Source organism: Rosa chinensis, chromosome 1 (assembly GCF_002994745.2).
Source record: "Rosa chinensis cultivar Old Blush chromosome 1, RchiOBHm-V2, whole genome shotgun sequence".
Lineage (NCBI taxonomy): Eukaryota > Viridiplantae > Streptophyta > Magnoliopsida > Rosales > Rosaceae > Rosa > Rosa chinensis.
The window spans coordinates 50,478,824-50,503,533 of record NC_037088.1 but is presented as its reverse complement, the minus strand read 5'-3'; the positions used below and the strand labels follow the sequence as shown (position 1 = coordinate 50,503,533).

General features: G+C 35.8%; 3 protein-coding genes and 1 long non-coding RNA gene across 4 annotated transcripts; 3 read left to right on the top strand and 1 right to left on the bottom strand.

The window, feature by feature from the left end:
• Positions 1-339: 339 nt before the first annotated feature.
• On the top strand, positions 340-3,549 carry LOC112196734 (rRNA-processing protein FCF1 homolog). The gene is made up of 9 exons (XM_024337143.2): positions 340-619; positions 716-781; positions 873-978; positions 1,077-1,119; positions 1,306-1,378; positions 1,714-1,801; positions 2,688-2,744; positions 2,824-2,902; positions 3,195-3,549. The coding sequence occupies exons 1-9, from the start codon at positions 549-551 to the stop codon at positions 3,206-3,208; spliced, it is 597 nt and encodes a 198-aa protein (XP_024192911.1). The 5' UTR covers positions 340-548; the 3' UTR covers positions 3,209-3,549.
• A 5,410-nt stretch (positions 3,550-8,959) lies between these two features.
• On the top strand, positions 8,960-11,080 carry LOC112185239. Its single transcript, XR_002930179.2, has 7 exons — positions 8,960-9,068; positions 9,199-9,283; positions 9,441-9,533; positions 9,663-9,750; positions 9,970-10,025; positions 10,742-10,821; positions 10,955-11,080. It is a non-coding gene; the product is annotated as an uncharacterized LOC112185239 (long non-coding RNA).
• Positions 11,081-14,783: 3,703 nt separating this feature from the next.
• LOC112169123 (protein FAR-RED IMPAIRED RESPONSE 1-like) lies at positions 14,784-15,569 on the top strand. Its single transcript, XM_024306100.1, has one exon. It carries the CDS (start codon positions 14,784-14,786, stop codon positions 15,567-15,569), a length of 786 nt encoding a protein of 261 aa, XP_024161868.1.
• Positions 15,570-18,274: 2,705 nt separating this feature from the next.
• On the bottom strand, positions 18,275-19,224 carry LOC121049582. The gene is made up of 3 exons (XM_040507349.1): positions 18,951-19,224; positions 18,490-18,647; positions 18,275-18,353 (listed from the first exon to the last, which is right to left on the bottom strand). Exons 1-3 carry the CDS (start codon positions 19,164-19,166, stop codon positions 18,275-18,277), a joined length of 453 nt encoding a protein of 150 aa, XP_040363283.1. The 5' UTR covers positions 19,167-19,224.
• Positions 19,225-24,710: the final 5,486 nt, after the last annotated feature.

Below are 24,710 nucleotides of genomic sequence, written 5' to 3'. Positions count from 1 at the left end.
ATTATACACAGCTAAAGCATTTTTGCCTTGCAACTTACCAAACACCTAGAAATTGCTTTTCATTCTCATAGCACTTTTCAAAACAGTTTACCAAATACCTCAGTTGCTTCTTCTCACAGCAAGTTCGGAAGTGCTTCCTCTCACAGCACAACAATCCCAAACTGAGCCTAAATTTGATTGTTTAGGGAATTGTCGCCCCATAGGCTTTGCTTTTGTTGTAGTAGGAAAAAAAAAAAAAAACGTCAAATATTTTTGTTTTCTCCTAAGAAAGGTAAAAAAAATTCTCAATATATATACACGACATCTAAAATTACTACTGCTAGTCTGCTACAAAAGTCCAACCCAATTTACCAGTAGGTCGAGCTCTCACCATACGACATCTAAACCACTCGCCGACTCTGTTTTTTGTTCCTTTTCTCCAATACCTTCTTTCACTCAGGTCTCCCTCTCTCGTCTTCAATAGGGTTTATATAGCAGAGAACAAAGGGTTTTAGGGTTTTTCGCAAAACCCTAAATTATTCATCTTGGTTAGCTCTGTGCTGGAAGAGATGGGGAAGGCAAAGAAAGGCCCTAAATTCGCTGTCATGAAGAAGGTGGTCACCAAAAAAGCCATTAAAAAGTAAGCCTTTCTTTCCTTTTTTCTGTTTAATTCTTCACTGCTGTGCTTCAAAGACAGTTAATTTCATCTGTTCTTTGCTCTGTGTGTTGATTTCAGCTATAAAGAGGAGGTTTTGAATCCAAATAAGAAGGATGTCAGCAAAGAAAAGCTGCCCAGAAATGTGTAAGCTTCTGTTTCTCAATTTATTGGCAGATTTTTTTTGAATTTGATAGCTTTGTTTGTTGGGTTTTACATTTTGTGTTTTGTAATTTAGGCCAAATGTTTCTTCGGCGCTGTTCTTTAAATACAACACTGCTTTGGGACCGCCTTACCGGGTTTTGGTGGATACCAACTTTATCAATTTCTCTATCCAGAATAAGGTGAGTGTTTTGATGCTAATTGTTTCGAGTATGAGCTATAGCTTGTTATAATTTTATGTATTGTGTCAAATTTGATTGTTTTCGTTCGCTTTCTGCAGTTGGATTTGGAGAAGGGAATGATGGACTGCCTATATGCAAAGTGTGAGTCTTATAGTTATTTGTGTGTATAAATGTTTAGTGTTTCTTAGGAATTGGTTTTGAATGTTGAGTTGCATAACTAGATTGATTCAGTTACGTTGGTAAACTTATGATAGAGAATGTAGGGGAATGTTCCATTTCGCTTTTCTTTACTTTCTCTAATGGTTTATCTGTCTTTTGAATTTACAGGCACTCCTTGTATCACAGATTGTGTAATGGCAGAGCTTGAGAAGTTGGGTCAGAAATATCGGGTGGCTCTGAGGTTTATTCTTTGTTTTTCTACAAATTGTTTTCATGAGCAAAAGGGTTCGAAATTGAATGTGTGTGTATGCATGAGCTGCACTGCTGTCCCTCTTCATTGTCCTGTCCATCAGTTTCTCGAACCTTTTTAATTTTAATTTTTTTTTTTCATTTGTGCTAAATTTCTGTAATATCTGATATATCATATCCTTGTATACTACGTATTCAGAACCAAAAAGACACTTCTCACGACCAAAAAAGAAAAGGAGACACCTCTAACTTCATTGATCGAGCATTCATAATATCTTGTTCAAGTGACGAGGTTTACTTTACTAACGGAGTTTTCTATTTTGTCAGGATTGCCAAAGATCCCCGTTTCGAGAGACTACTGTGTACTCATAAAGGAACCTATGCTGATGATTGTCTTGTTGATAGAGTCACCCAGGTATTATTTAAACCCTGTAACTGCTATCTGTTTTTCCTGTTTGCCGTTTGGAGTCTTTAGACCTCCGTCCTGGCTTTTCTGCAAGAGAGTTGGGAGGGTGAAGGCTGTGGCTTTATAGGTTATGTTCTTCTACCATTTAATGAAGTTGTTTATATGTAGTATGATTCGAATTGTTAATATGTTGTATGATCTTTAAAGTTTCTGTTTGAAGTGTGCTTCGTGTTTTCCATATCAACTTGGCTTAACGTTCTGCATATTAGAGGCCAAGATTCTTCTCATTTCAACATATTCCTGGTCTCTTTTGGCAAATAAGAATTAGTCTGCTCCATTTTAAGGCTTTTTTATTTTTTTATTTAACTAAAGAAACATCAAGGTTTATAAAGCCGCAAAGCATCTTATCCAACCCTTATTGGACTAGACGATGCTGTTCTATAACTATAGTTATGAATGTTTTCCCCTATTTAGAAAAAAAGGTGAACGCTGGATGTTTGCAGCTTTGTGAATTTTAAGTTTGAAGTATAGGTATTTACTAATGTGTCTCGACTGCCCCAGGTCCCCTTCTCATTCTTCATGTACAATTTTTCTCTGTTACTTAAACCACGGCATCTTCTGTTTAGGTTTGGATGGCAAATATCATAGACAAAAAGTGGATTTTGAAACAATAATTCATATATATATATATATATATATATATATATCCTAAAACAGTAGTCTATGGTATTTCATTTCAAAGTTGTCTATTGCATATATTCGATGTGAATTTACTAGTTGCCTATTCATATATTCTCTTTTGCTTTAGAGTGGTTTTAGTGACCAGATTGTGGTCCTTTAGTGATTGTCATATTCTAGTTTCTAATGACTGACAATGACCTTCTTGCTGGAACAGCATAAATGCTACATTGTTGCCACATGTGATAGAGATTTAAAGCGAAGGATCCGAAAGGTGATATAGTAGTTTGCAGTTTGGAAGCATGTCATATGACAGTAGACCTTTGTGCGTAAATTGGCTTCTTTATGTGCAGGTCCCTGGTGTGCCGATCATGTATATCACTCAACACAAGTACTCAATTGAACGGTTGCCTGAAGCAACAATTGGTGGAGGTAAGCTAGACAGCATTGTTACAGAAGTATTGTTAATTGGAGAAAGTATTTTACTGCTAGGTTTTTGACCAGATTGAGGTACATGTAAAGTTATGGGGTGATGACATTAATTTATTGCTGAGGTGCTGTAAAATGAACCCAAGATGTGAGGTTTTTAAATGAAACAAAGAGATGGCAAAACTTGCTAGATTTTATTTAATGGGATGATGTGCTTTATTCAGTGTGGTTTAATTTTACTTAAATTCTGTTTTTATTTAATGGGATGATGTACTTAAATTCTGTTTTTATGCAGCTCCAAGATATTGATGATGGGATATGATCCCCCTGAAGCCTGTTTTCTACCTGTGATCCACACCATATGCTCAGACTACAACAAAACATATATGCCATGGTAGAGAGGTTTTAGCAACTTGTTGGAACTTTGTTTGAGAAGACATGCTAATCCAGATGTATTACTAGAGTAAAGAATTTCCTTATTGGACTCTGCTAGCTTTAGCTTTGATTGTAACTCCAGAAGGAGCTATCATTTGTAGAGAAGGTCTTAGGTAGGGCTGCCACGTGGTGGGGCAGTTCGGCCTCCAATCACTGCTTAGCAGGGGGGTATTTTGGATATTTTACCTTGCAAATTGAGGACAGTTTTGCAACAAGAAATTTTTTTTTTGAGTTTTGATTGGTGGGTCGCATTGCCCTACCATGTGGCAGCCCCTACCCAAGACTTTCACTCATTTGTATTGGAACAGCTTTAAGTATCAGGTTGCCACATAAGAGAGTTAGGCAGCTGTTTTTATTCGATCTCTCACTCCCTAAATGGTCTTTAAATGCCGAGTTTAGAAGTATTTTTCGGTGAGAGATTTATTTTAAAGGATTAAATTCAGTTTAGATTCCTGAACTTTAGGCCTAAAGTCAAATTAGTCCCTCTTTCTGAAAATCGATTACAGGGATCTATACTCTCAAATGATATCACCCGAGTCTAAAATTTGAATTTGGCTCGAAAAATGACGTCAGTTGTTGAGTTAGAGTTGACATGGGGGCCCATAATGAGGGTAAACTGGACATTTCAAATTTTTCTAATTTTTGCTCTCTGTTTTTATTTTTTTTCTCTATATTCTCTCTCTCTCTCTCTCTCTCTCTCTCTTCTTGTTCCGATCGTTGTCCCCGATCTGTTTTTAAACTAGAGTTCTCTTATTTTGAAGGAATCATTCATAAATGGCTCTGTTTGTTGAAGTTCTGAGTTTGCTTTGTCTTTGTGTCTCTCTTCTCAACTTTCTGAGTTTCTCTTCTCAAGAACCTGTTTTTAAGTGTCATATAGGGTTATTTTTTAAATTATAATCCTAGTCCTTATGTTTCTGAGTTAAGCTTATTTGCATGTGCTTTGCCTCGTTTTATATGCCAAGCTAGAAACTAATTACTTGCTGGCGGCGAGTTCACTCGTCTCCCTGGCGAGGGACAACGACCGGAACAAGAAGATAGAGAGAGAGAGAGAGAGGGAGAGAATATAGAGAAAAAATTAAAAAGAGAGAAAAAAATTAGAAAAATTTGAAATGTCCATTTTGCCATCATTATGGGCTTCCCATGTCGGCTCCAACTCAGCAGCTAATGTTATTTTTTGAGTCAAATTCAAATTTTGGACTCGGGTGATGTTATTTGAGAGTATAGGGACTATCGTAATCTATTTTCAGAAAGAGGGACCAATTTAATTTTAGGCCTAAAATTCAGGAGAGTAAACTGAATTTAATCTTATTTTAAACCTACTAAAAGATCACAAGAAACAGAATGACAACTCTAAAATCAAATCGAGAGGTAAAACAACTTTCCTAGAAACCCAGCAACGTGCTTTCTTCTCTCATCCAGATTTAAAAGCCGAGCGTTACAACATAAAAAGAGAGCTCCAGGCTGGCCAACTTAAATCCTATTTAAAGTTTTGCAGAGCCGCCCACAAAGTATTGGAGGTTTAGGAAGAGCTTTTGGACGTTTTACAATTCCCTCTGCCACTTCAAATAGAAAAACAAAAACTATACAGCAGTAGCACTTGGTACTCTCCGACTAACAATAATATTTTGTCGTGCTTGAACCTCTAAGTCTATAAAGGGGGGGATGTATGAAACATGAAGCACGATCAGAGTGAGAGAGTGACCGAGTCTACTCTCACCTTCATCAGCCCTCCAACCAGGCCGTGATCCTATAATGCATACATAGCTCACTCATTCAAACACGAAGCCCTGCTGATTTATTGACTTGTTTCAGTGTTTTTCTTTAGCTGGTTTTAAAAAGTTGCTCAAAGCGATGGGGTTTTAGAATTTAATGATCTAGGGTTGTAACCCCCTTTTGTTTGTTCTACTGCATAAATTTCCACATGGTGCTTGGATGAACTTGTGGTATTTCTTTAGCCCTCGATCTGTATGTTTTTTCTTTTCTTTTCATAATTAGTCATGGATGAAAAGCTCGGAAAATAGAATGAACTGGTGGAATAGCGATGGGCAGTTGGGTTTCCAAGAAATATGTTTGAGTTCTTAAATCTCAAACTTCAATTTCTCTTGGCATTTCCAGCCTTGCCAATGGGTGGGAAAAAAAAAAAAAAAAAACCTTTTGCCATCCCACCCTTACATATATGCCAATGAGAATCGAGACCATGACTTTTACAATATTGAAATTATAACTTACCAACATGTCACAGTTTTACGAATGGGTGGTATAAACAGTCTGTCTAAATATTATTTTTGTTCATAAACCTTTTGGGAAATACACATGAAGAGCTTGATGTTTTATTCCGGAGCTTCTAACTCGATCTCGCAGGTATTTCTACATCATTGTTTATATTCTGTAAAGATGAGACTTTAATAGCGTTCAGCCTCCTGCAGGAACGACAACTGTGCTGTGTAAGGTACCAAGTGATTACGGTCTTTCCTATTCTTCATTTTGGAGGCAATGAAAAGTGAGTATGTTCATTGTTAAAACCAAGGCTGCACTGCATTGGGATAAATGACTAATTTCTTGCCGCCTTCGCTCCTGCCGGGTCCATTGCCTCATCCTAGGATTATTACTTCAAACAATGTTAAGAATCAAATTGTTAAAAGCAAAGGCTGGCCGGCCTAAAATGCTTTGAGGAAGCAAGAGTACTGGCCGAAGATAAGAACATATGATGAAAACAAAATTCTGTACACAAGCCCCAACTAACCTAAGATATAAGTATCAGCCGGCTGGGTTCTCTCGGTCATGTTAGACTGTACTTTGGGATCTATGTTACTATCTGTTGTTTTGTTCATTGAATAAAATTGACATCTTACCAATACTTTCTACCATTGTCTGAAGCTTTTTATTTTTTATTTTTTTTATTTTTATTTTTTTAATATTTCCCTAATATATATAATATGTATATGATATTAAAATCTTGATTGGAACGTCCGCTGGTTTTGTCATCGAGGGTGGTATGACTGTTACCTTAATCTTTTTTTAGCTTATCTTTTGCAAAACTGATCTATGAAGTGAGAATTAAAAAGGAACAATTTGGATCTTCGTGGAAATGTCATATATATTGAATCAGATGTGATTAAGCACAAGATTGTGAATGAACTAGATTTACCCGTGGCAATAGATTCGGGACACAATAATGAAAGCTAATCTGGCTCAAACTAAATTTTTATCACTCTATTAATTCTTCTCTTCTTTCTCGAAACTAACTTGGAATCTGCAATCTCATGCATGACATCCATGAGAAAATTGACCAGGGTAGGTCTCATTATTTTTTTATTATATATTATAATATCATTGGTAAACTGATATAAAACCAAGTGAGTTGAGCTCAAAACTTCCTTTTTATAAAATGAACTTATGTCACTAAATCAAAATCATCAAAGTGTCATAGACAGTCTCTTCTTCATCTTTAAACTTCACGTTTTAATGAATAAATAGATAAAGAGTAGATATCCTTTACTGAAATGGTTAGTTGTGTAATACCATCAAATCAATGAACCTATTAATTGGCCACACATAAAAAAAAGAAAAGGGAAAGTTAAAAAGAAAACAAATGAATTTTTTTGATAGAAATAGCACGTACCAATAGTATGCCCTAGTTTCATAGATATAGAATAGTACAAAAGACTACACTGTTTTAACAATTCTTGCTCAGAGTAGTCTATGCGAATAAAAATACTTCGCCTTGCAGGCAATCCAGTTTACTTTTTTTTTTTTTTTTTTTTTAAATAATTTTAAGAGGATCTAAGGATTTCACTCCTATTCCTATAGTGACTCGAACCCAGGACTTGGATCCTAGGCAGTGGGCACTCTAACCACTGAGCTAATACCACTTCATCAATAATCTAGTTTACCTAACCTTACACGCCGAGTACGCAATTATGATATGCTGAAGCTAAGCTCTTCCACAAGACTCACAGGGATGAACCCATAGTTGTCTAGTTGTTTTATTTTAGAATAAAAAAATGAAATTATAGTAGATGCTAAACTCTAGTTAGAAATTGCATCTCCCTTTTTTATTTTTTTGCACCAGCTAAAGAAAGGAACCATCATATTATCATAATATCATATGGGCCAATATTGGTATATAAGATAAAGAAGAATTGCTTATACACTAAATAACTATTTGTATACGTCGCTTACTAAAAGACGGAGTTTCATTTTTTGTCACACTATCGTGGAAATCTGAATTTTTTTCTAAGTGAGGATGTGAATTAGCTTTTAGTTGTCAAAGATAAGAAACACTTCGCCAAGTAAAAACTAATGCAATAGAAATCAAAGATGACTTAGTTCTGGAACACTTTAATTATTACATAAGTCTGTTATTTAAAAAAAAAAAAAAACAAGCTTATGAAGAAATTTATAAACTAGGGATTTTACCACGCCATAAAAACCCTATTTCACAGAAGATTACAACAAATACATATCCACGACTTTCCCTCTTTAAATAAAGTTGACAAAAAGTAAAAACAAAAAAAGGAAAGAAAAATTTACGTATCAGATCTCATGACTGGAGTTAAAGACAACTGTCAGCGGCAACAGTGCAGTGGGACTTCTTCTCCGGCTACATACAACTGATTGACACTTGCTTATGACATAGAGGGATCCGTTGACGGCATGTTGGTAACCCAAGAGACACAGGACTCGGAGTAAGCCCCGACAGTGGCCCAAGATATAGAAACTGTAGATGATGTAGGAGAGAGGGTACCAAAAGTCAGGAAGAACAAGTGACAGAAGGGAAGTGAGTGCAAGTAAACCAGAAAACCGCATGGCAATTTGGAAGCTAGGAGCATGATTATTAGGGAAGGTTTGCCTAGCCCTAAGGAATAAGCAATATGCAATTAAGGATACAATGGTGAGCATGACTGTGCTATGATGTGTTTCAAATGGGGAAGAGGAGCTGTGTTGGAATTTGATGTCAATGCACTCAAGGAGTGTGGGAACCAAAAACACAAGAATGACATGGATCGAAGTTGAAGCAACTGCAGCAGGAAGTAGTGCTTCTTGTATGATTAAGAATTGCCATTCATTTCGAAAATTATGGGCCATATGTTCTGTCAAAAATGATAATCGGAGGACTGATAGAGGGATATGTAATATATATAGAACCCCAAAGTTCTCTAGCTACCGGGTGGAGTTCTAGACCAAAAAAGTGGTATAATCCAATGCGACTTATAATTATGAACTTAAGTAGGCTTAATACAGTGAGCTGGTCGACCAAAACAATGTTGCAGAAGTTTAGATGGGTTTTCCCAAAATCTTTTGTCATTATTTGGAGAGAACAAGTCATTACATGTTTTCTCAACGAGGATGTTGAAGGCTTGGAGTATAGCAATATTTATAATCTTCTAATTCTCAGTTAACTGTTCATCGGCTTAGTAACAGTGCCGGTTCGGCTCGAGCCGGTTATGTGAAAAGATAGTTATACCCTTCATTCTTTGCTTAATTGCGGTCTGATGTTTGACCTAGGTATAAAAGGTGTTGGGGTCAGAAACGCGATCTTCATTCTCTCTGCGTTTCTTCTCTCTACGTTTCGTTCCTTATCTTTGTTTTAGTCTCGCCTCTGCGTTCTTGGGTGATATGCTTAATTACAGTGTTATGTTTGGCCTAGGTATAAAAGGTCTTGGGTTGATTGACGCAAGCATTCCCTCTCTGTTTCTCTCTTCGTTGTAAGCTGTCGTCTGCGCATCTAGAGGTATGTAGTTGTTGGGGTGCTGGGTTCTGCATGTTATTGTTTTATTCATGTCCGGTAGATTTGGTACTTATTTGTTGGGTTTGTGGGAAAGATTGTTGGGTATACGTCTGATTTAGTGTTTTTGTGACAGATTCTTGGGTGTGTGGCTGATTTGGGTGAAGAGAAGGAGGGTGATTTTGGAGGAAACGGGAGAGGAGTTTCTACATGACTGAAGGGTGGGTACCAAAATTTCTGACTGTGAAAGTTCGTATTTTTATTTGGTTCCTTTTTGCGTTAAGCTATTGATTTTGATTCTGCATGTTGGGTCTCTGCATGCGATTGATTTGGCGTTTTGGTTTTTCTGATGAGCTCTATGTTTTGGTTTGTTCTTAGGAAGGAGAGGGATGATGAGGTATTAGGGTGATTAGCGTGATCTTCTCTGTTTCTTTCTGTGTTCATTCTTGGGTGGTCTTTTCGGATCTACAGGTATGCAGTTGTTAGGTGATTGGTTCTGTATGTTGTTTTTTTGTGTATAGTTGTTCGATTCGACACTTATTTGTTGGGTTTTTGTGAGATACTGTTTGGTGTGTGTCTAATTTGATGTTTTCGTGACAGATTCTTCCGTGTGTGATTGATTTGGGGTAGGAGAGGCAGAGTGTTTGTGGAGGAAATGGAAGAAGAATTGACATCAAAAGATTAACGGGTGAGTGAGCTATTGATTTTGGACTAATTTAATTGATTTGGTTTGTGAATAAATCAATTGATTTGTGAGGTAATCGTTTATTGTTTAGGCTGGATCATATCTTTTTGGGGATAGAGATATTCTTTGGAGGCTCTACAAAGAGTTTAACCAAGTATATCTTTTGCCTATTTTTTCATAATCGAGTTTCGGTTTTCTGACTCTTAGTGTTGGTGTTTGCAGCAACAGAGCCTTCTATTACAGCCAATGGGCGCTGCTTCAAGCTTCTATACTCAAAGGTTTTTCTCCCATCATTTTCTTTAAATTTCACCTACTATTCTTCTGCAGATTTTATTAATTTTTTATTCACGAAATTTGTACAATGAGAATAATTAACTGATGAGAAACGTGGATTATACAAATTGAAACTCCTTTGTTGTTACCAATATGAGTAATCTATTAAAATAGAATTTGGGAACTAACCTACCATTATGTTGTTGTTACCAATACGAGTTAAGACTAGCTTTTCATCTTTCTGCTTGCATTATAACTAACTGAAGTAGCAAAGATGTGCAATCTGTAGGTAAATTAAAAATTGAGAAAACTAGGGTGTAGATAATGAGATGATTAATAAGCTTAGTAAGAGAGATGGTGATGTAAATTAATTGGCTGTTGTGGAGCAATTCAAGTATTCTTTATTGAGTTTGATTGTTCAGTGTCTTTTGTGAATATTGGTCATTAAAATAGTTAAAAGAGTAATTCCCCTGTACCTTGAAATTGCATATACTAGCTTCAGTTTTTCACTAGACTGGGTTTATAAATGAGTAGAGGAGAAGGAATTTTTTTTTGTCTTTGTTACTACGAATCATGACTTTTCAAAGAATATTGGTCATTAAAATAACTAGGGATCATGACTTTTCAAAGAAGCTAACCTGTAAAAGTGCATGTCTTTTCCTACTTTGCTGCATTCATAATTCAAGTGAAATCAGTATGATCAAAACAATTCCTACTGCAGCATCTGTTAGCAGAATATCAGAAGAGATCAGAGACCAGAGCTTCTCCCTCTTGCACACCTGTCTTGTCTTTCAAGATCAAGTAATAATTATATTCCTCTGTTTTTCATGTTTATGTCATTGTTATGGTTAATAATGGAATGTGCAATGCTTTATATGAGCTGAAAATACGTGTCCCGCCTGCATTGATAATATGTGTTTTTACTTTTTAACAGCCAAGAAGCTCAGATTCTATTACCAAATTTAACCTTCATTGAAGAGGAGCAGATATCCATCTTTTGCTGTTTCACAGTATCAGGTTGGGCCGAAAGTAAATAGGAAAGGTTTGTTTTACGCATTGTATGTGTTCAATTTGATTTGAAATTTGAAATTTTGAGTTATGGATTTTGATTGTAGACCATTGGTGGGAAAAGGGAAGAGGAGAGATCGAAGATTTTGGTCCATTTTGATTGACTTTTGGAGTAAGATTTGGGTTTGTTTTGGGAGAGGTTGCTTGGTTTTTTTTTTTATCAGAGGAACAGGTGCGTCTTTGTGTGAATATACAATGCAAAGATGTGATAAATGAATATACAATGCCAAAGCGAACCTGTAAGGTTGAGGATAAATCCGAGAGTGCATATAAAAAGATAAACAGTTTACTAAGCTCACATAATAATAAGTACAGAATGATGTTAGAGCAGCACTATCAATAGTCAAAGTCTTCCAAGTATGCTTCAGTTGCTTATTCTATACATACTTATGTAATGTAATCTATCTAAGCAACACTAATATGGATATTAACATTAGTATTATTGAACAGTGATTGCAGATTGGGCAAAAGTGAAAATTATTTTCAATCATATTTTAATACGAAGACATGTGTGACATTGATCATTATATGAAATTGATCATTAGCATTACTGTATGAACTTGATCATTGTTTTTGCTTTATTTTGATCACATGAGGTTAGATATTTTTTCATAAAAAGAAAATTCTTTTTGTTTTTCTCTGTTTTGTGTTATGCATAGGGATTTGAAAAATCCTTTTCTGCAAATATGGTTAGTTAAAGTGGCTACTGTGGTATTGGCATTGGTATTGTAGAAATTGGCATAATATGGTCCTCTTTGTTTATTAGATCGATTCTTTACTTCGGGTGGCTTGGTTGCAGTTTATAATTGTTATCCTGTTTTAAATGTATAGTTTTGGTGTTTAATTAATTGTAATTAAATGTATGCTTGGTTAATGTATTTGACAATATATGTTAAAGTGTTAGCACTTGGAAGCAATGAAAGAAAGAGTGAGTTAGTTGTTTATTTAAAGTGTTGTTTTTGTAGCATTGCAGATTATAGCATAGAGAGAGCTTGAACAACAACTTCAATTTCAGCTATTACTTTTAAGTTTGATGGATGAATTTGAATTGACCTATTCAGATTTTTTGTTAAAACTTAATAAAATGAAAACCGTTTTATCTTTTTTTTTTTTTCCTTATGAGATCTGTGTTTACTGCAAGTTATTATGGTTTGAAATTAATTACCGGCCTTATTATTTAATCATGAAGAATGTATGCTTCCAGTATTATGCTTCCAAAGATTGAATGAATATTTCCTTTACCTTAAGGTTGATGATGATTCTTTAGTAATGGTCTTTATTTTCGTTTCTCTGATTTGTATAGTGATTAGGTTTGCTGATTGAATATTATATATGAGTATTCTGATATTTGGTTTGATATAAATTTATGATTTCTAAATGTTTTAATTGAGAGCAGTGAGATTTCTAAATGTTTTAGTTTGATATAAATTTATGAATTATTACTTGAAATTGTGCAGCAAGTTTTCTGGCCTAAACTTTCAGATAAAAATAAGAGAATACTAGAATTGTGTATAGTAGGTTGTGAAACTTTGCATTTATTATTTAGTAGAGGAACTTTTGTACCTGTTTGGTTTCTCTTTGATTTGTGCCAATCCAGACAAAAAGCTCCGTAGGTAACAACTACATGCATGTCAATTTCATTTGTTTACCTATCATTTCTTTGACTTCTTCTATAACTTTTTACTTTCACAATAACAGGGAAGGAAGCAATGAATCAGCAACATCATCCACAAATACTATGAACAAGGAAAAATTGGAGTGAAATATCATGTCACTTTTTGTGTAAATAGAAATGGAGGCAACAACTTTTTGGACAACCTCCACAGCTAATCATCACTAGGCTAACAAGCTCTCAGTAACTGATGTCACTTTTGATATAGTCACTAGGTTAGCCTATAAGCAGATCACTGTATTTTGGAGAAGTTGTTTTAACAGCATTTGTAATATATATTTCAACGTTACCAGAACACCTATGTCAATGGTAATGTTAGCTCCTGATATGAAGCATTAGTCAATGTATTTTTGAGTAACTGTTTTAACAGCAGTTATTTTATATATATGAACTAAATTCTCTGTCTTTCAAAACTTGTAGTCTGTTCGAAAACCCGCAGCAACGCGCGGGCACCTATTCTAGTCTAATCAAACTCTCCAAAAGAAGACTCTAAAATATTTTTAAAAGGGAATGAAGCCATAAGCTCGTTTGACCTTGGCTTTTTCAATCGGCAAAAGTGCTTTCAAATTATCAAAAGCACTTTTGGTATTGTTTATAGCATCTTGAATAGAATATTTTTAGTCATGTATATTTAACTAGTTTTTGAAAAGAGTAGTGCTACATACACCAAAAAATTATACAAAAAACTAATACCAAATTATGTGGCGTCCTACGTGGCATCTACCACGTCATCATCTTCAATTAAACAATTTTCAGCATTATCTAATTATATTCATTTTTAAATTAGCCTAAAATTAATAATAAAAATCATCATAATAATAAAATAACTTCCTTATCTGAATAAAAGACTTGATGAGATTAACCTAACCTAATTAGAAGATTGATCTTCAAGGTTTTACCAAAATCAAGCGTATTCTAAATTGCAGAACGACTACTTTTATCGTTAACATTGTTCATCTTGTTACTGAGCTGACATCTCAAAGTCCTCACAGATGCAAAATCATGTAGCTTCTCCTCTATTTCTCTTAGTCATTGCTCAAATATTATTAGGCCTTAGCGGCAGTCTTGAATACGTACTAATCAATTTCCTTGGATAGCAGCTTTCATATCAATCTGTTTCCTCTCCCTGTAAGTATATTAATTGCACACTTATATATGAATACTGAGTTTAGTCTTTAGTTTCAGAGTTCAATGGCTTTTGTACGTGAATCATATGATTAATAAACTAGTGCTTGTTAGGTTTTTTTTTTTATAATTCTTTTGCTTGGCTAAAGAACTGGGAACCTTTCATTATCAATATAAACTAACTTATTCCAGCTATGCAAATTCATGAAATCAAGAGTACTAGGCTTCTGCCAATACGTGGTCCAACTATAGGAATATAGGATCTCATATGAATTTGCTTCTATAGAAACTTCCCACTCATATACACCATAAAACGTCAATTTGAAATAGAGATGATACTCCTAAAACTCAAATATAGTAGTTGTAGGTTGGAACTGATAATTGGAAGGATCATGTTCTAGCTCTTATACTACTCATTGCCTGATATTGTTGAACTGCATGTTTGGGTAAAGGCTTCACCTTGGGTTACACACACACACACACACACACATATATATATATTTGCTGAGCTGTTAGATTAATGTATGCTACTTGAAGAATTTATACATTATAGACCAAAAGTTTATCTTCCACAATTCATAGATAATTACTTTTTTTTTTTCAAAGGATTCCGGCTTTTCTAACACCTTGGGTTTGCAACATATTGTCCTTGTAGGATTAAGGCTTTTTTTGTGCCATATTAGGTTCAAAGCATCTCTCTAGCAGTTTTGGATGTGGGAAGCATTGCCACTCGGTAAGTTTTAAGTGTTATATGCCTTGATAATGCATCTTTTGTTTGTACATCCATTAGTTTGAATTAGTGTTTCCATAATCTTATTTTAGGAGAAAAACAGTCTATTGTAGAAGAAATGGAAAGTGTTGAGAATGAAATGGATACTGTATATGTGGAAGAGAAAATATGGAATGTGGGGATGAAGCGGAAACTGAGAGAAGTAATGAAGAAATTGATATCGAAACTACTGGGAATGAAACAGTGACAGAAAGGGTAAAAGAGCCAGAGATTGGACTAGTGTTTGACTCAATTGATGAGCTAGAGAAGTATTATAAATCCTATGGAAAAGGAATAGGGTTTGAAGTTTGTAAAAGGACATCAAGCAAAGGAGATGATGGGGAATTGAAGTACATAACATTCACATGTTCACGTTTTGGCAAGCCTAGTAGCAAGTCAAGACATGCATTTAAATTACGACCAGTTGCAAAATCAGATTGCAAGGCTAAACTCAATGCAAATTTACTCCCTGATGGAAAATGGTTAGCGTCCTCCATTGTGCTTGAACATAATCATGATCTTAGTACTCCAAGCAAAAGACGGTTTTATAAAAACTCAAGAGAATTACCGCCACATGTTAAAAAGAGGTTAGCAACAAATGATATAGTTGGAATAAGACCAAAAAAGAATTTCAATTCCTTTGTGGTTGAAGCCGGTGGACATGAGAATATAACATTCCTAGAGAAAGATGTGAGAAATTTTCTTGATAAGGTAAGGCGTCTGCGACTAGGGGAGGGAGATGCTACTGCTATTCAAAAGTATTTTCTGAAAATGCAAGTTGACAACTCCAATTTCTCTTATTTAATGGATATAAATGAGGAGGGTCGACTAAGGAATGTGTTTTGGGCAGATGCAAGAAGCAGAGCTGCTTACGAGGAATTTGGTGATGCTGTGACATTTGACACCACATACTAAACAAATAAGTATGACATGCCATTTGCACCTTTTGTAGGTGTCAATGATCATGGGCAATCAATATTACTAGGATGTGGATTGAAAGAGGATACAGATACGTTTACATGGTTATTCCAGTCCTGGCTTACATGTATGTCTAATCATGCTCCTAATGCAATCATTACAGATCAAGATAAAGCAATGCAAAGAACAATTGAGATTGTCTTTCCTAATACACGACATAGGTGGTGCTTATGGCATATAATGAAGAAGGTTTCAGAGAAATTGAAAGGCTACAAAGAGAAATACGAGTCTATCAAGTTTTCTTTTCAAAATATTGTTTACGATTCACTAAGTGATGATGAATTTGAAGATCGTTGGAAGCTATTTATTGAAAAGTATAACCTACAGAATAATGAATGGTTACTGGGATTATATGAGGAGAGGCGAAGATGGGTACCTAGTTTTGTGAAAGACACTTTCTGGGCAGGCATGTCTACAACTCAGCGTAGCGAGAGCATGAATGCATTCTTTGATGGGTATGTAAACTCAAAGACTACATTAAAGTAGTTTGTGGAGCAATATGAGAATGCTTTACGAGATAAAGTTGAGAAAGAGAATCATGCAGATTTTCAGTCTTTCAATTCAAAGATTCCGTGTTTCACAATGTACAATATTGAGAAACAATATCATGATGCTTACACAAATGCAAAGTTCAAAGAGTTCCTGAAAGAGTTAGAAGGAAAGATGCATTGTGGCATATCATCATCTGAAAGGAATGGTACAATTATAGATATCACTGTGGATGAAGATGTTCAGATCGGTACAGAAATGAGACGTGTCCCATTCATAGTTCATTTTAATGAGGACAGGTGTGAGGTAAATTGTGTGTGTCGTCTATTTGAATTCAGAGGAATATTATGTCGGCATGCAATTGTGGTTCTAATTCATAAAAATATGGCCAGTGTTCCAGAGAAATACATTTTAAAACGATGGACAGCAAGTGTAAAAAGAAGTCATAGCAAAGTGAAAATAAGCTATGACAATTGGACTGCCAAGCCTGAAGCACAAAGAAATGATAAGATGTGTAATTTGTTTTATGAGGTAGCAGACTTAGCAGATGACAAAGAAGAAGATTGTAACATGGTGATAGGGATATTAAATGATCTGAAAATGAAGCTGACTCAAAGTAAAGTTGATTGCGAAAGGAAAGGAGATAATATTGAGTTGGTTGAGAAGACAAAGCTTGATGGAGAACTTTTCGAGAATGGTTGTGAAATACTTGATCCATTATCTGTTCGAAATAAAGGTCGTCCTCCAGTCAACCAAAAACATATTTCAACAATTTATGTCTTTAATCTTTCAGCCATTACATTAGTCTAACATCATTGAATTTTCAGGCATCTAAAGTTTGTACGAAGTTAGCATCTGTCAAAACTAATATATACACAAATCAATTTCCAAAAGGATATCATCAGTATATTGCGTCCCAAACTGATGTGACACCCGATGGTAATTGTGGATATAGAGTTATAGCTGAGGCAATGGGATTTGGTCAAAAAGCGTGGCGTAATGTACGGAAAGATCTGTTGTAAGAACTACAAAGCATGCGTTCCTTATATAAAGATCTTATATACGGGCCTAGACGATATTTTGAGCTTGAGCATGCACTTAATTAATTTTAATAAGAATGGTTATGCAAAGAAAGAGTATTGCATGAGCATGCCAGATATGGGGTATCTAGTTGCCACATATTATAAAGTGGTGGTGATCCATTTATCTAATGTACAATGTGTTACTCTTCTTCCTTTGATATTGATGTATGAACAGCATGACGTTGAGTTACCTGAGATTGCCATTGGCTTTGTCAAGATAGGGAATAAAGGGCATTTTGTACAGGTATTGTAGGTGCACTTAGAATTTTTATTCTTTACAAGTTAATAGTCATGTATATGCATGTTAATACTTTCTTATCAAATAAAAAAAAATGACAGACCTTTCTTTTGTAGGTAAATTTGTCATCAGGGTTGATTCCTATACCACCAATTTCAAGTGAGTGGCACATGCACAATGATGAAACTACACAACACTTGTACCTTAGAAACCAAGCCTGTGAAGAGCAATTCAAACAAGTATTTTGGAGTGCGGATACTGTTTGTGCAACAAAAACAGAAAGAGAAATTATGGATCTTGACTGTGATTCATTACATGAAAAGTGCTAGAAATTTTGTGATTCAGCTTTGTGAATGATGAAGTTCATTGGATTTGGCTCCTGGGTGTTAAAAATTTTATTCCAATTGCATTTGTGATTCATGTATGGGATGCTATATATCTAACTTAAGACACTTTCAGCACCATTCTAAGTGTTTTTTTTTCTATTATATTTTTTTATATCAAAAATAGAATAAGACATACATGTTTATGCCAACTTCTTGTGAATCTCTTTGTCTTGCATAATCGCAATAGATGCTTTACACAAACGGGTGATAACTGTGATATGCTTTACGAATGCTGCAGATCAAGCATTACTAAATGAATGAAAATTTCGATGAACAAAATTTGGTAGAAAATTTCTATGAAAATTTCCGTTTAACAAACTGAGTTTATCTTGAACAGAACTTTAGAAGAATAGAACTACAAAATGCATGGATTGCATTTCTTATTCTCAATCTCCCATACAAGCAGATCATAATGGTTCCTATCACTTAAGTGAATTAACAAGAGCCTCACAGCCTTCTTGGGCTTAAACTCAGTTCCATATTCTTCAATGGGAATGACAGCAGAACCCCCTCCACCATTTGTGTGCTGTAGTTCAACCAAAACATTACAATTGATGGACTATTGAGTAGATATCAACGCAATATCCCATTACAACATTAACACTAATATTATTAATATGAAACACAAAAGAAAGAACTAAAAGTGAAGGAGAGATCTGTACATGTGAAGTTGAAGCAAGGTAAAGGAACCGCTGCTACATAGGCGGTATATTGGAGAAAGAGAAGCCCTTGTATCATTTGTAAGCATGGCTAAGCAATCCGTGTGTAATAGATCGAACCTGGAATGAACAAGATCCCACCAAGAATTGCAAAGACATTCCTGAAATTCAAAATCCTGAAATAAGAAAATTGGCAAATTGAAAGTAATCAAACAAAATCATATTGCATGTACATCAAAATACTACAAAAATATTTCGCACAGAAATATTATCCTGGTCACCCTCCTCTAATATTAAGGGTATTGCTTAAGTTATTTCAATGCTACACTTGGGGTTTACCAAAATTGAAGGAATTACAGCAGATTTAAGGTAGAATTAAGGGTTGGTGTGCAATACAAAGACAACTCTCATATCATTATTCACAAAAGCTCACTTTCCTAGTATTCTGGGAACAATATTCGTACCTCATCCCACAAATAAAAATATTCTTTCTTCCAGTGAGACTTTGTCCTCAATATCTCAATTTGTTTCTGCATGTATTGCTTCGCTGCGTCACCACTGTGAGAGTAGAAGGATATTAGGGTACCGTGAGCTTTTTCGCCACCGACGCGATTATAGGCCATGAGGGTGCCGACGACAATGACGTCGGTAATCGAAAATGGGTGATCTACATACGCCATGGTTGAGATATGCAAAATCGGGGTGAGGATTTTAGGGTTTCAGAATTGGGATTTTGGGGTTTCTGGGTTAGCTGAGGTTTGTTATTTCTTTTTTTATTCATATTGTTGATTTTTTATTTTTATTTTTTCAAATGATTGTTGAATTTTTATTTTTATATTGAAAAGGATTTAATAAGAAGACATGTTGGAAATTATTAGGATTAAAATGATGATGTAGCATGTGCCACATCATTTGGTAAAGGCTTTTTGTATAATTTTTTGGGATCTTAAACATTTTCCTTTTGAAAAAGAATAAAAAAATATAACTCCAACAGAATAGCTCAGTTAAATTTAGGTAGTGCGCTAGACCTGTAAATGGACCGGATTTTGATCCAGACCTGCTTCAGATCCGTGACTATTGGACGGGTTTGGATCGAAAGTTTTGATTCGTTGATCTGTTAACGATCCAAATCCGTTAACCCGTTTATTTAACGGATCAAATACGGATCTAGGTCGATTCGATCAGTTAATGATCCGGCCCATTTTTGTAATAATAAAATATTATTTTTTTTATTAATATATATATATTTTAAATATAAAATGTAAAATATGAAGAATTTGTAATACAAATTTTTTGCAGAAATCTAAGGAATAGTCTATCACCCAAAATTCCAAGAAGCATTAAGAATGTAATTCTACTTTTGGTGATACTTTTCATGTTGTTTTAATATTTTATTAATATCTTATGAGGTATCATGATATAAATTTAATATTACTATTTAAAATATTTGAAATTATAACGGGTCGGATTAGCGGATCGGGTATCCGTTAACCCGGCGGATACAGATTTGGATCGAGCTATCAACGATCCGCCGGGTTAACGGAGCGGGTTTGGATCGATTTTTTTTTTCAAGTAAACGGATTTGAATTTAGGTTGATCCCATCCAAATCCGGTCCATTTATAGGTCTACATGCATTGTGAATAGCTAAAGCAGTAGTCATAGTTTTCTCTCCACTTTTATGTTCGTTCCCTTTGACCACGTACATATCAAATTATCAACTTACAATTTGATAAATCTTTTATGTAACTAGCAAATAGTTAGTATTGTTGAAGAACCCTTAAGGATATAGTAGTTACATTCCACATTGTTAGCTATTTTGGCCAAAAAAATAACTTAAACTGTTGAAAATTCTCTTGGGCAACAAATGCATTTTCTGATGATCAAAAGCTGTTTGGACTGGCCTTTCAAAAAAAAGGCCGTTTAGACTGGCTGGGTGCTTACTTAAGGCCTTGGGCCTGTATTGGGCTAGGGTTGTATAGACCGAGATTGCCCGCAAGTTGGGCTCTTTTAGCTAGTTTTTACAACCTCATCCAATTAAACGCGGTTTCACCAAAGATAGCTTTATCAAAATCCTTTGGTATATGACTATGTGCGTCTCATAACTGTAATGGTTGGGCTTGCTCGAGGCTTCTTTTTTGGCTAACGCCCCAAAGAGGGAGCTCCGCACTCTTAACTGGCCGGCGGGGGTTTCGAAGCTATGACTCAAAATCCAAAAGAACTGACAGTAATCTTTGTAAGAAACAGGTATCTATTTCTGATAGTGCTGGTTCATGAATCAATGAATTATACAAGAGATCGATTGTAAATTATTAAACTCATTTCCATGCAGTTTACAACTTTACACATTTCTTCTTACGGAAGGAACAAAGATACAAATTCCCTAACCCTTCCTATATGTCTCTCTCTTCTTTCTTCCTTATGAAAACACATCTAACAATGTGTAGGACTACTTTTATTCATGCGGGGTTGATTAATGCACTCATGCTCACTCATAATATAATTGAAAAATAGTTTCCCATTCCCCCTCAACTTTTTGTACTTTCAGAAGTCTTATATGTAAAACTGTCTTCCGCCGTAGCTCTAGGTCAAACCCATTTCTGCTGCAGTATGAGAAAACATCGATCGCGTTATTTCTTATTGCAATCCAAATGTCACGTATTCATTGCTCTTTGATCCCTTTTCAGGTTTTTGCGGCTCCCTCATTAACTTTCCAAACCACCACGGTTTAGTCGCGACTTGAGAAACTCCAGGCGCGTCGCCCGTGTGAACGACAATCGGATACTTCATCAATTCCGCCTGATTCACTGAACCTATAAATACTAGCAAGTTTAGATTAGGTCGATCTGGTCTGGTAAGATGGCCACTGATAATCATCTTCAATTTCAATTGCAATCCACAGTTTTGAATAATCAACGAGGTCACGTGGAAGTCTACCTCGGCGTTGTAATTCCAACTGTATCTGCTTCTTCATCTTCTTCTTCTTTTACGACTACTGCTTCACCCTCTAACAATCTTGCTTTCATCGTTCCGGTACTCTTAACCTTCGTTCAGATCAAGTACCCAGGGATCAACATGTGGTCTTCGCTGTTCGAAACGCACCATACAACCACAATGGCCGCCATTGCAAGCTTGCTTCTGTATTGGCTGGCGCTAGAGGCCATGCAGAGATTCCCCGCTTACACTGTCAACTGTCGAGTCGTTAGGACGTTTTCAGGTTTGATCTTAATTGCTTCACTGCTCGCGCTTCTGCTTCCCGACTGTTGGGAGCATGTACCATATTACGTGCTGTTCATGTCATATTGGGTGAGCCGGGGATTTGGTTTTCTACGAATGATGTATGGAAGGGTTTACCGACGAGTTGTGGAGGAACTTCTTCAAAATATATGGTTAATTCGTTACTGTCAACGAGTTAGAAGAGCTAGTGGGCTCTCGCCGTCGACGGTTATGGATACACATGATCGCACTTCGATTTGTGGGCTCTTGCCATTGACGGTCATGCATATGCATGATCGCATGTCGTATTATGCTTGAAAACTTTTGCATTAATTATACATTAATTTTACTGTTCATTTGGATGAGAAAATTATAAAATCCGTAGGAATATATAAATAAATGATGAAATCTTTAACTCCATCAATTTAAAATCAATTAATTGCAATTTCTATTGTTTGGTTACATCTATTTAGGATTTGAAATGTGTAATAAATTGAGAAAGTTTAAAACAAATAAAAAGATAAAATAGAAAAAAGTCTTGTTTTGGAAATAAAAATTGAATACTGCAAAGGAATTTGTAAATGACATCTATTTTGGTGGAAATTAAAGTGAGGAATTGAAATAATGAATTCCTTCGTTTTTTTCCACAGAGAAATTTAAAATTTCTAATCTGATAATGCCAAACAAATAAATTGACTTTTAGGAATTATGAAATCCTCACTTTTAATTAAATTCCATCATTTTTTCCCTCATCCAAACACACTCTACACTCCCATCGGGCAGAGTTAATTATATGGCACATAAATTGTACACACCCTGGTTAGAACGCAATGGGAAATTATTAGGTGCTCCCAGACTATAATACACTTGGTGGTCCTGATTGATGTTATTGGCTCATTCAATTTGTGTTTGTTTCTTAATTTTTATTGGTCTTTTAATTTAATTTATCTTTTATTTTTTTACCCCTATATGCATGGTCTCCACGAAATTAGAGTGATGTTATTGGCTTGGACTGCCTAATAATTCACCGTGATCAGGTCAGAGTTAAATTTATTTATTTTATTTTTGAGAATGTGGAATTACCATTGATAACAAACCATCAACAAACATCAGAAATTACAATACGAGATAGCCATGGAGGACTATCGATCATTGACCCAAACATGAAAGTCGGGAACCATAAGCGAATTACTTTCTATAAGGTGCGCCGCCCGACTACAATCATGTGGAGCAAAAGTACAATGAACTCAAAAAAAGAAACAAAACAAAGATTTAACTTCTACACAAGCCTCCATCAAAATGGATTTATATCAGCCATAGATGCACCAAAATGACATAATCCGAATTTGGTGATAACTGTCCTTCTTAACCACCCGCAAACCAAATAACAACTTTGAAAACCGCACAAGTTACCAACAAATTTAGGTAACTGCTCAGAAGTTATGTAACCGCTGCTACACTAGAGACGAACACGTGTCACAACCACCACCACCACCACCACCATAGCTAGAGAACAGAACTACCCGTGCTAGCCAAACCGACAACCACTTCGGCGAAGCATGCAGACCACCAACAGTAGCACTTAGCGGTGCTTCAAAACTCGCTGCGTTTGCCTGATGAAAGTATCTTCCCATATGGATCATGGTTTGCAAGAAGGGCCATGAAAAAATGATGTGCCATCGCCCATCGCCATAAGAAAACAAACAGAAGAGAGACAATTAATAAACATTCTTTGTAAACAATGAGAATACTACCTATAATAATCACCGAATATAACACTAAACAACTGCGAAGAGCTAAACTTTAAACAATAGCAATAATCTGTGAAGAACCGATCTATTGAAATAGACAACTCAAATCCACGAACAAAACTTGGGGAGAACAGCAGCCAACCACCAAAGTTTGAAAGGATGAGGACATTACCGGAATAAGACAATAGATGTATGATTGACAATCTGCAATCTGAAATTTTTTTGCTCTATGCTGTGCCAAAACGCCCACCAAAGAACCTTGACCATGTACACCACAACATTCACACACTTGAAAAAACAACACTGTCTAGTCAAACTAGACAATATCTCCCGAGATCTATCGATCTACAAAGGAGAGAACTTGGGGGAGGGGAAAAACAAGACATGGAGGGGTTGGGGGAGGGGAGGGGATTTCTGTTTGAGATCAAAAGTATTTTTGGCAATATCCTTTAAGAGGATTGAGCATAGCGGGTCGATACCTGCGGCCCAAAAATAAGTCTACTTGGGTTTGAGTTATAGCTTCATCCATTCCGGAGTCCATAAGGAAAACGAGCCCTTATAGGATTTGAGTAGTAGAGACTAATTAGGAATCTTCAATCAATAATCATTCTATGACAAGGAACTGTCGAAACCCTAGATATAAATATCAGGTTTCAAGGGACAACAACGACAACTCTTCAATCAACCAATCTCTGAAATTATCAAAGTCTCTCCGGAGCAACCTACCTTCAACGTAGTTGAAACCAGCGAAGTAAGGGTAACGCCCTCGCAACCCAGCGAAGCTAAAGTCATGCTTTAGCAAACCCGTGCTTTCTTCTACTTCTCGGTGATTGCTCTGCTTAGTTTACAACACTAAGTATTGACTCGGTGACGCAAGAGATCACACCACAAGTCCATATCCGTAAGGCGGAAGTCCTTTTCTGAAAGGCATAGAAAAGAATCTGGTGACAAGGTTGGTGCTCTTCTAGTCCACAACTTTTGAGAAGAAATCAGGCCAAGAGACGCCCTAGCGACTACACCACACGGTGTTGGCACGATCGCGCATCAAAAGAGACAGTTTGCTACCTAGACTGGTTTTGGAGCCAAACAGTTTCTTTCATTTCTTTCTCGCTCTGCACATCGATATATTTTGTCACTTGATAAGCAGAAGAAATTAATGGTTTAGTTTGCATGCATGGTGCATTCCATTCCATATGTATCCTTCTCATACTATTGTTAGTTCGATTTCGAGTCCAATGTTTAGCACAAGCATATATATA

Bases quoted from the DNA above. Each gene is read 5' to 3' on its own strand.
- LOC112196734 (XM_024337143.2), top strand. From the start codon at position 549: ATGGGGAAGGCAAAGAAAGGCCCTAAATTCGCTGTCATGAAGAAGGTG. The intron at 1,120-1,305 runs GTGAGTCTTATA...TTGAATTTACAG, and splicing joins GGACTGCCTATATGCAAAGT to GCACTCCTTGTATCACAGAT. The intron at 1,802-2,687 runs GTATTATTTAAA...TTGCTGGAACAG, and splicing joins TTGTTGATAGAGTCACCCAG to CATAAATGCTACATTGTTGC.
- LOC112169123 (XM_024306100.1), top strand. From the start codon at position 14,784: ATGGAATGTGGGGATGAAGCGGAAACTGAGAGAAGTAATGAAGAAATT.
- LOC121049582 (XM_040507349.1), bottom strand. From the start codon at position 19,166: ATGGCGTATGTAGATCACCCATTTTCGATTACCGACGTCATTGTCGTC. The intron at 18,648-18,950 runs GTACGAATATTG...TTTGAATTTCAG, and splicing joins ATTTTTATTTGTGGGATGAG to GAATGTCTTTGCAATTCTTG. The intron at 18,354-18,489 runs GTACAGATCTCT...GTTGAACTACAG, and splicing joins ACCTTGCTTCAACTTCACAT to CACACAAATGGTGGAGGGGG.